Source organism: Eutrema salsugineum, unplaced genomic scaffold, assembly GCF_000478725.1.
Source record: "Eutrema salsugineum unplaced genomic scaffold, Eutsalg1_0 scaffold_5, whole genome shotgun sequence".
In the NCBI taxonomy this organism is placed as follows: domain Eukaryota; kingdom Viridiplantae; phylum Streptophyta; class Magnoliopsida; order Brassicales; family Brassicaceae; genus Eutrema; species Eutrema salsugineum.
In genome coordinates this window covers 5,976,498-5,987,624 of record NW_006256612.1, presented here as the reverse complement: position 1 = coordinate 5,987,624, position 11,127 = coordinate 5,976,498, and the positions used below count along the sequence as shown (strand labels likewise).

At 34.5% G+C, this 11,127-nt stretch overlaps 2 protein-coding genes across 2 annotated transcripts; both read right to left on the bottom strand.

Annotated features, from left to right (window-relative positions):
• Positions 1-4,736: 4,736 nt before the first annotated feature.
• Positions 4,737-6,383, bottom strand: LOC18992359 (protein JINGUBANG). Its single transcript, XM_006415750.2, has one exon. The coding sequence runs from the start codon at positions 6,200-6,202 to the stop codon at positions 4,931-4,933; it is 1,272 nt and encodes a 423-aa protein (XP_006415813.1). The 5' UTR covers positions 6,203-6,383; the 3' UTR covers positions 4,737-4,930.
• Positions 6,384-10,286: 3,903 nt separating this feature from the next.
• On the bottom strand, positions 10,287-10,897 carry LOC18992358 (anther-specific protein BCP1). Its single transcript, XM_006415749.2, has one exon. It carries the CDS (start codon positions 10,826-10,828, stop codon positions 10,457-10,459), a length of 372 nt encoding a protein of 123 aa, XP_006415812.1. The 5' UTR covers positions 10,829-10,897; the 3' UTR covers positions 10,287-10,456.
• Between the last annotated feature and the right edge of the window lie 230 nt (positions 10,898-11,127).

Genomic DNA, 11,127 nt, shown 5'->3' with positions numbered 1-11,127 from the left:
TTCTTTGAAGGTAGCCCCACACCACATTATTCTTGGATTTTTTTTTTGTTTTTCTCTCTTCTCCTTATACAGTATTTGGGCTAAATTTAATAATTTTACTTAAAATGGTAAAAAAAATTAGTTATTTTGACGTACTTTTTCAGCGAATTGGACATCTAACCGTCGGGGGAATAGTAGAAATGACCTAATGGTCATGTGAAAATCCAAAATGAATTTGAGGGGTGATAATTGAATATATAGCTGATTTATATTTGAATAATACCCGTGAGGCAAATATCTATTACTGACGCCATCGATTTTTAACATGTTCAAATTCATATGTGTTACCACATGTGATCACCCACCCATATACATATGAGATTTTCATAATGTGTCGGAACATATTTGAGATCACCTAAAATAATAGAGTTTAATGTGAATCGAAGAAATGACTTTTAAAAACACTAAAAAAAAAACATTTAGAGATATCAGAGACCAGAGAGTGACATAATTTTATTTTCTTTTGAATTTCAGTTAACTTGTCATTTTTAATATATCATGTCTGATTTGAATGGGTTGATGTTATTTGTAAGCGATTTTAAATATCCATCGAATTTGCCTGAAGATAACGACGAGTAGTATTTCCAAAACTTCTTCTTGTTCTGGAAGAATGTTTACAATTTACAAAATCAATTCAAGATTGACTTTTAGCACGTATAAGTGGTGTATTCGAACATGCATGATCCGAATTTTGTTTACATGATTGGGCTCCTATTTTAATATAAATTAGTACAGTAGAACCTCTATAAATTAATACTCGATAAATTAATAATCACTATAAATTAATAAATTTTATTGATCTCAAGTCGGGCCAATGTAGAAATCCATCAAATTCGATAAGATAATAAGATAATAATTTTTTTTGAAACCCTTATGTAAATATATGGTCCCAACAAAAACATAAACATAAATTAATAATAATATAAATTTATGAATATATATATAAATTTAATATTCTAAAATATGACTAATGTGTTTATTTTTAGTTAAAGTTGAAATCTCATTGGTTCTCATCTCTCTAATTATTATATGAGTAGCTCTTATTGCGGTTTTACTATATATATTCAAAAGTTATGATGATTTTTTGATGTGATAATTGATTTTCTTACATGTAAATGTTTTTAAATGTATTGTAGTGTTATCTTCAATTTTATCATCAATAATACTGATAGTAACCATAGTTTTTTTTTTATAAATTTTAAACTTATGAACATGTATATTTTTATATGGATAATCCAATATGGAGAAAACTATTTTATTGTGATAGTTATGATTTTTAATCATAATTTATATTATGATATTTGTTAAAATTTTAAAGTATAACATTATTCTAAAATAGTTTTTAGAAAATTATATGCAGAAATCAATTTTTCTCTATAAATTAATATCACGATAAATTAATAAAATATCATGGTCCCAACATTATTAATTTATAGAGGTTTTACTGTACATATCAAAGTATATGGATATGGGTCACATAATGTCTGAGACCGTACGTCTTTGAAACTATTATTTGATTAATTATACTTTCAGCGGTTTATGTGCATTAAATTAAATATGGATTATACATAGACATATATATATATAGCTTTATCCTTTGTCAAACGTATTTTTTAGGGGATTATATATTCCTACTTGCTGACAGTCAACGCTCATATTAATAGTAAAATATGGATGCAGATATTATTGGGAGATTTATATACACCAAATTGTGCATAAATATAGTGTGAAAACGTAGAGAACAAACTTGAAACTTAAAAGTTATTAATATTGATTCCTTTTCGTTAAATATAGTACAAGTTATACTCCTAGTAGACTTATTAAACTTGAGTTATGTGTGGTCGTGAATCGCGAGACAGTACACATCTTAAATCAGGCCACAACAATATGGTAGCTCACTAATATAAAAATTGATTTATACGTAGCAAGTAAGATATAAATATCTATAATTGTTTAGATGATACGTTTAATTATATTTGTCATCTTCTTCTTAAATTAACTGCCCGGTCGAGATACACACATATAAATCCATATTCGTGAGATGATGAGATCTTTAGGGATACATGAACTTCAACAATTATATTCGAACTCAGCCAATCCTGAAGTTTACGGTCTAAGGTCGTAATCGGAAAGCAATCTTCTCCACTAAATAAAGAATAAACCCCAAAGGTTGGGCCACCTGATCGCGATTGTAAGATTAATATCTATCTGTGAATAGAAAAAAGGAGTAAATCATCATGAGAAGGGACTTTTTTTGTAATAAGACGAGCTCAAGTTGGGCAACTTGTATGTCTACTTTTCATCTTCACGGTCACGTACACGTACCAAGGTATGTGTCAAGTTTGTCCACTTTTGTCACACAAGATGGGTCTTCTCATTACATGTCTCTAACATTGTGTGATGGACAGTATGTATTTGTCTGATTGTATATCTCAATAGTATAGAAATGTAATAAAACATACTACATGAAATATTTCAGATTCCGTCCTCTCTTTTCATCCGAGACTGGTTGAAAAGAAAACACCGATTTTTGACTACTCAAAATCGTCGGAGTGACTTTAGTCGAACATGGTCACAGCAGTCGGAATTATCATCAAAAATAGTAATCGAATAGTGGTTGGAAGAGTGTGGACCGTTATAAAATGGTAAAATATTGAGAGTGCTAGATATCGTCAATATCTGATCAGTGTTAAAAAAAAAAACTCATATATAAGTGTGTCAAAAACATATATACTTTATATAATGAAAGTAAACTATAAAGTTCGTCGTCACCATATGATTTGCATTGTGGTAAGACCTATGAATTGCTCTATTTTGAGAAGCACCTAGCTACTATGATATACGGGTGTTTGTGTGACTTGAAATGCACATAATCAAAAATGTCATAGTGATAAATTCGCTAGTCTTAGTCGACATTTTGTTTGATCGAGTCGCCATATGCAGAGAGGGGATATATATTGCCGGATCTTAATTAACACAAAAGACGTGTTCTAGCTTGTCTCGTGCATATCAGCATATGTTGTCATGTTGAAGATGTGTTCCCTTTGAGTGACCTCGGTTTTGTTTGAAGAAGATGTCGAGGACTTTGAAAAGATTAAAAGTCAGCCTTAATATGCATATAATGATTGTTGAAACTCTAAGTGATGTGGTGCTCACTGAATTTTTACCACTTAACATAATCTGTTTTTGATCAAGTGAAGCAGAGTTGGACATATGTACTTTCTGATTGAGCAATACACAAAAACTTTGCTAGACATTTTACAGTAACAGGATAGTACTTGCTAACGAATCCGTAAAATTAAAATGTTACATGCTAACTAATTAAAATTGTACTTGTTTGACCAAAAATAATAAATAAAATGTATAGTATTATGCATTTTTTGTAAATTTACAAGTTGCATTTTATGTGATCCATATTTGTCCCTTTTTATAATTAAGTCGCCCTTGTTTTCTTTGTCGGCCTCTCCAAATATGTTTCTTTCGTTAGTTTTTCTAAGTATTTTGCTTCATTTGAATTGATATGATTGCTACTTTGTTGTTTTATGCTAAAAAGATTATTAATTCCCATTTTGTTGTCAACCTATGAAAGGGAGATGTTTTGCTTTGCATATTATTATCAGCTAATGGATTACAGATGAGTGAAAGTAATTGAATAATTCGAATGCTTTTAAAGCTTTAAAAGTATGTGATGGTAAACAGATGAGTGAAATTAATTGAATGATTCGAACTTAAGTTCGAGGTCTAAAACCTTTTAGTCTTTTACCATTCGACCTCCACTGTACGATCTCATTTTTTAAACTCGTTCATATAATGATTTCATCAACTGTAACTTAGCTGGAATGAATTAATGGAGTTTTATGAAAAGCTAAGAAGTCATCCACAAACTAAGCAAAATTAAGGACTACACAAATGCAATATCTGATCGACGAAATGTTGTACTGATAAACCAGTGAAATCTAAATCGTAAAAAAAAAACAATACTAATATTCAGAGTAAATGTGTAAATTGTAATAATTATACTGATATGAATATATTGATATAACAAGTTCAGATTTGGACGATACACATCACATACTCATAATTTCCTTCAATAATTTTTTTGGTTAGGAATATACGTCATCTAAATTTAGATGTGATATACTAATAATATTAGAATACAAATCAGTATACTACATGTTATGGTTTAGTTAGTTTCTTCAATATTAAAACTTGTTATATTATGCTATTATCTTCTCAAACTCACCTGAACACTAGAGAGTAGAGATGAAACAACTAATAAAGTACCTTTTGTCTTGATAAATCTCACTTCTGTTTAACAAATACACCAAATGATATTTTCTGTATTATAAAGTTAGCACAGTTATAATACGTTATCCACATTCACGGGCCTGTTGACTTATTGTTTTGGGAGTAACCCAATATTTGTCTCGATAAATCTTACTTTATTGCATGCGAATATCATAATGATCTTATTCTCTTTCAAAACAGTTGAAACAATATAAGTTAAGAGTATATATTTTTCCCGACAACCAATCACGAAACTCTTAGGAATCTAATATAGAACATAGGCATAAATTTATCAAATATCACCACATAGATTCCCCCAGGTTTGAAGGTGGCACAGGCGGCATCTTTATTTCTACGCCTAAAGACCATGTGCAGGTATATGCCCACTTGTCCAATTTTTATTAAATTTATCTAACAATTAATGACCATATTATTCTTAAAACATTATCAATAACCTCGTTTTCTTACATGATAACACACAAATAAATAAAGCTCTTCTGTCACGTATGGGCACCAATTTCTTGTTTTCTAAGTGACGGTAAAAAAAACGCCAAATTGTCGTTCGCAAAAAAAATAAAAAAGTAATAATTGAGAAAAAAAAAATTCATAAAACAAGACCAGTGTAAATCGAATTATCCGGTTTGCTGACGGAGACCTTCCAACACTTAACCTCACCATCAAGACTTCCACTAACGATCGAAACGACACCGTCTAACTCCGAATCCGTAACCGCTGCTAGTGACTTAACCGGTTTCGTGTGACCGGAGAGAACCTCCAAGCAACTGTAACTGGAATCGATTCCACGTTGCCAGATCCTGACCGTCCGATCGGCAGATCCACTGAGGAGCAAATCAGAGATGGTGAACAAGCTAAGTATTGCTTTGTCATGTCCTCTCAAAGCACCCCTAACCGCCATGTAATTGGAGCTGTCTTCTCTCTCCCAAACCAAAATCGACCGGTCACACGAACCGGAAAACAAGACCGAACCGTCGTCGTTTAACGCCAGAGCGTTAACCGCCGATTTGTGCTTTTCCAATGTAGCGACTAACTTGTGGCGTTTCGAATCGGCGGGTTTCGCCCAAACCCGGATACGCCTATCCGCGGATCCAGTATAAACGGTGCCGTTAGCAGATACGGCAACGGCGTTAATGGCGTCGTCGTGGGCTTTGATTGATTCCTTGCAACGAAGATCGGAGGCTCTCCATATTTTCAAAGTCTTGTCCCAAGAGACGGAGTAAATGAATCCGTTATTAACGGCGAGAGCGGTAACGGCGTCAGCGTGTTCAATCCAGAGACGTTTTTTGTGACGGCGTACTTGAACATAGTTTTTGGGGAGAGCAAAACGTCTCAAACGGTCGTTTATCGTGGGAAGCGTCGTTAACTGTTTGTAACCGCTTTTCGCCGTTAATTTCCAAACCCCGATTTTCCCGTCCTGGTGAGCAGTGAAGATTTTCTCGCCGGAGAAACCGACAGATTTAACGGTTCCTGAGAAAGGATCCTGGCCGTTGAAAGTATCGAGATGAGCGCACATGGCGCGATCGTAGATGCTAACTTCGTGTCCGGATACGGCGAAGAGATAACCGCCGTTGACGGCGAGACAAGTGACGGGGAGACTCCGTTCACGGAGTTTAAACGAGGAGGTAACAGAGTGAGAGACGGTGACGGCGAGAGTGTCCGAGGGGATTTTCTGAAGGGAGGGAACGGAAGGGAGAGTCTGGAGAGAGAGACTGCTATGGAGACTGGTAGAGCCTGTGGCTTCGATCAATGATGACGATGACGTGGCGCTATCGCCGGAATCCAAATGCTTCGGAGATTTCGGAATTCGTCTTCTCCGTGAAGAATCTTCTGAATCGAATAGCCATGAAATAACCCTCATTTCGTTAAAGTTTCTCTGTCTCTGACTTGAATACGCTGTGTGTGTGTGAGTGAAGACGATGAAGATATAGGTAGATATGTAAATCTATATATATATAGAAGCGCGTCGTGCAGAGAGAATATCGCCACGTGGCAGGTAAGTACAAGAGCGGTGTTTCGAATGTCTCCATCTTATATTAGTTAATTCCTTTTTTTTGGGTGTTTAACTCAAAGATTGTACATTTTGTACTTATAGGCGTCCGAGGTCATTATGGTAATTTTAGAGAAAATAGTCAAATATCCAATGGTGTCTTTGTGGGGGTAACAACAAGAACTCAAAATCAAAGGGAAAAGAAGGAAAGAGATAATGGGTTTGCGTTACAGCATTGATGAGGTTGGAAGATAGCGCATGGGTCAAGGAGAGAGTAGGACCCAATTTTAATTATGAGCCAAATTGTATTATCAATCAGCTAAACAATGAGGTTTATGAAGATGTAGACGCACTTTGTGTGTGTTGAATAATTGTGATCAATAGTAGTAATAAATGGGTGTGAGTGCAGGAATGGGAACTTGGACGAAAATGATAAGAAATTGGTCACATCGTTGCTGGAAAGTTGCTAATTAAAAAAGCGACAATGAATGGGGTCAATGTCAAAACTTAGCCATATTTTAATAGCCGTAACTAAATGGATAAATAATTAAATTGTATATACATAGAAATTTTTTTTTAAAAGTAGGAAAGGTCGGTCTTTATCAGGAGTGGACTGGGAAGCAGCGATGAGAGGAGATTGCCAGCCAAGAATAGTGAAAGATTAGTTGGAACTAGGAAGGCTCTTGCGTCTTCCTCATATATATGTTTCCAAGAACCTACGTAGAATTTGATTTGTAATAAGGGAAAACATTGGTTATTACACGAGCTACACTTTGCCATATGGCCTATCATATCATAATTACAGACAAGAATATGTTCATTTGTCTACACCAACAAGAGTAGTTGATGCTGACATTCACAAATTAAACAATAATAATAAAAAATAGATCGAGTAATCCGAAACCAACTTGATACAGACCTACAAAAGAGAGACCTGATAACCTAAATAACAACAACTTTAGGTTCTTTACATGTCTTCCTTACACTAACACGATGCTCCGGACATGATTTAGGTCATGGAGCTTCTTGGAGAAGGCGAGGTCGATAAAGTGATTCTTGTTCGAAGAAGCCATGTTTTACCCCTTTGAAATGAACTTAGACTTTTAATTTTAGCATTACATCGAAAAGGTTGTTGATTTTTTTTACTTTTAACTTAATAATTGTTTAACTTCTTGTTTATTCTACTGTGATTTCAACATGCACTATTTCACTTACAATATAGTAATTGGGTTAAAAACCAGGGCTATCAATAGCAAACTACTCTTGCAAATGATTAGACTGGGAAAAGATTGACGAGTCTTAAAAACCCATAACTACACCTAAAAATTGACAAACAGCTGATCTTGTTTAATCATAATTTATCCATCTTCAGCTTTAGTTAAAGTGAAACTGCTGGTAGTTATTTCTTTTGTTTATTTAACTTAAAACGAGAAGTATAATAATTTTCGTTAAAGAACAACACTCTTCAAAATTAAATATCTTCTCTAGCTGTCAAATTCGAAGAGCACTCATATGTTTTTTTTTTGGTCTTTTTGGATCTTTTTTTTTAAATTGCATAACTCATCAACAAACATCATCATTACCTGGATATTAATTGGCATTTTTTACATGCTCGTTGGAAACCTTATCTTTTAGATCGTTGAATTTTGCGAATACAGAATATCCGGACGGTTAGTAATTGTGGAACTTTCTCTATCAAGTATGACAAGATGACATAAGAGTGGTGTTTAACTTTAGATATATGATGCTTGATTGGAATACCCAAAATACGTCGTTATATTTTGATAAGTAAGACTAAAGAGATCCTAAAGAGAGAAAAGAGATCGAAGAGAAAAGAAAAAGCAAAAGAAAAAGAAAAGAGGTGTTAGGACCAAAGGAGTAAAACATCAATATAGTTGTACCGTATGCACTACGCGTACGGCTCTTTCTTCACTCGTTGATGGGTCCCGCGCTGAGCTTCTAAAGTGGAAGATCCCCAAACCTAAGACCAGCTCTATTAGAGTTTCGTACCCACTTTTCAGCCCAGTTTCCTAAGCAAAATCAATTAAATTTAAATGGAAAATCCAAAAATTTTGACGGATTAATCCTTAGCTAAGAGGTGCAGGAGACAGTCTCTTTGGCGACATGGAGGAAGGTGATTGGTCTTTCAATTTTAATTTTGTCAAACTCTCCCAATTTACGCCTCTGCCATTATCTTGCTCACGGTCGTCTTCGTCGTTCTCTATCTCCTGCACCATCTCAAAGGACCCAGCTGTTCGCATAGAGGAGGCGGAGAAGACAAAGGCCGCTTGATCTGATTCGACCCTGTGGCAACGACTCGATTCGTTCGGTCGGTTCGGAAAGTTTGGCGGGAAGTACGTTTTTGAGACCCTTATGCATGCCCTCTCCGAGCTCGAAACGACTTTCTATTCGTTTATTAGAAGTGGGTTTTTTTGCTTTGTGGTTTTCTGATTCAAGCGTTGTCAATTTGTCATTAACATTAGTCGGAACATGTTTAAAACGGATTTGTTTCTTTCTAATGCTTAATGAAATTATGCAAACCAGCGTAAGGGCATCTGGTTCATATTTTCTTTCAGCAATAGTTGCATCTGTGTGATGTAATCTGGTAATGCAAAATGGAAAGGGTTCACTAATGGAGAACAAAATAACATAAATCTCTTAACCCAAATCAACTCCTCAAAAAATTAATAAAGAATTCCTAAGAAACCTATATTGAGTTACTGATGGAGCTGCTCTAACCAAGAAGCTGGTGTGTGACCACAAATTCCATTATGTAATATTTTTTTTTTCGGTGAAGAGAAAACTAATCCTTGATATTAGGTTGATCGATTTAATTTCGTGGAAATAGTACATAGTATATATATATATATATATATATATATATATATGGCGTTTGAATGACTGACCTTATGTTTGTAATTTGCAGTCTACTTAACAAGATTTTTGTTTAAGTTTCTTACTAGAAGAATAACACAATGTTTACCTCATCCAAAACTGGAATTCGCTGTCATGTAATTGACAAATGGAGACAGTCAGACATACATTCCGTTGTTTCAGAACTCTATTTTTTTGTTTTGGAGTTAAAACTCTATTTTAAAATTGTCATCATCATCAACATGTTACAAAATAGCGGCGGGAAAGTTTACTATCAAATAATGATGACATTGTGATAACTACATAGAATTTTGACCTTAAAATCCACCGCAGACATTCGTCAAAGTCTATATACATGAAAATATTTATGAAATTTACAAAGACTTCCTAATGCTTTTGTTCAGGAACTTTTCATAGATTTATGAAGTTTTAAAAATGAAGTATTTCAAATCTGTTCCCTTTATATTAGCCTTTATAGAGCTCAAACGATATTTAATTCAGTGTTTATTCAATGTCACAGTGTCATATTAGATATCTAATACTAGTAGAATCAACAAAAAGTGTAGAAGATTAAGATGGGTAGTTAGTAACTAGCTCTTTTATTTTGAATAAGAAAGTGAAGATTACAGTCCTCATTCCAGTTCAGATTTTAAAACATTTCACTACCTTATGATGTAAATTAGTTTTTTTTTTAATAAGCACAATATTTATCGACGCTTTAAACTGAATTTCCATCGAAAAACATATATCGCATAGCGACATATATACGTTTAAAAAAAAAAAGATTTAGTCATTTACGATAGATTGGCTAAAAAATTAAAACTTTGTTCCCAACCACCTAAAATTTAATTTACATGTTTTACAATAATTCCACTGCCAAAAACAATGATATCTTAAATTATACATCCATTGGGATGTAAAATATGCTCTTTTTCACCGTCCCACATTGTATGATACAAATATAAGCATTTTGAAACAAAAAACGTATTCAATGGACGACTCTACATAACTATTTAGCTAATATGTGTTGGAGAAAACGTCAACAATTGATATACCACTCAATCCGTAACTCTGTGTTTTATCATTTTGCTAATAGAAACTTTCGTTTTTATTTTTCAGTTTTATTACGAATACAACGTTTCTCGCAACAATTGAGAAACAAGATACAACAAGATGGTCATCACAATCATCCATACATATAAATTATTCTTCTTTCAAAAGAACATTCTCATAATAAATTAAATAAACACCTCAGAAAAACAAGAAAGAACCGGCGATGGATGTAACACCAACGACAACGGCAGAAACACCAAGAGCGGCCGCTCCGTTGCCCATATCTTCGGGCATTTGCTCTGGCCCTGAGGGTCCATTGTTACCGTAAGAGGAGTCACTTCCTAAAGGACCGGCCACTGCCACGTCACCATCACCAGGAGAAGCAGCTGAACCGTCGTCGGTGGTTCCGATTTGGTCGTTGGTGACTGGAGCTTCGACCTGATCGGTTTTGGAGGCAGCCGGTGCTTTGGATGGCGACGCTGAAGGAGATGGAGAGGAGGCAGCTGCGGCGAGGCCGAGGACGGCCAAGAACACGAGGCCAAAGACTACGACAGCGTTTTGGCGACCCATATTCTTCTCTCTCTAGCTCCTTCTTTACGTTAGTTATTTGTTTTTAGGGTTTGAGGTTTAGAGATTGTGATGATTGGGGAGGAGATGGGTTTGATTGTGTATATATAGCTGTCTTTTTGTGATTGAGACAAAAATAAAATAGTAAACGTTTGAACGACAATAGAGGATTACCGTTCAATCCAATGTAGATCGACTGGAGAACCTAAAAATGGAATTGCTATGATACAGGTTTTGAATGGTAACATGCAAATTAGTTGATAAAATAGGAAACCATTTCATTCGATAATTTTTTGTTTCGT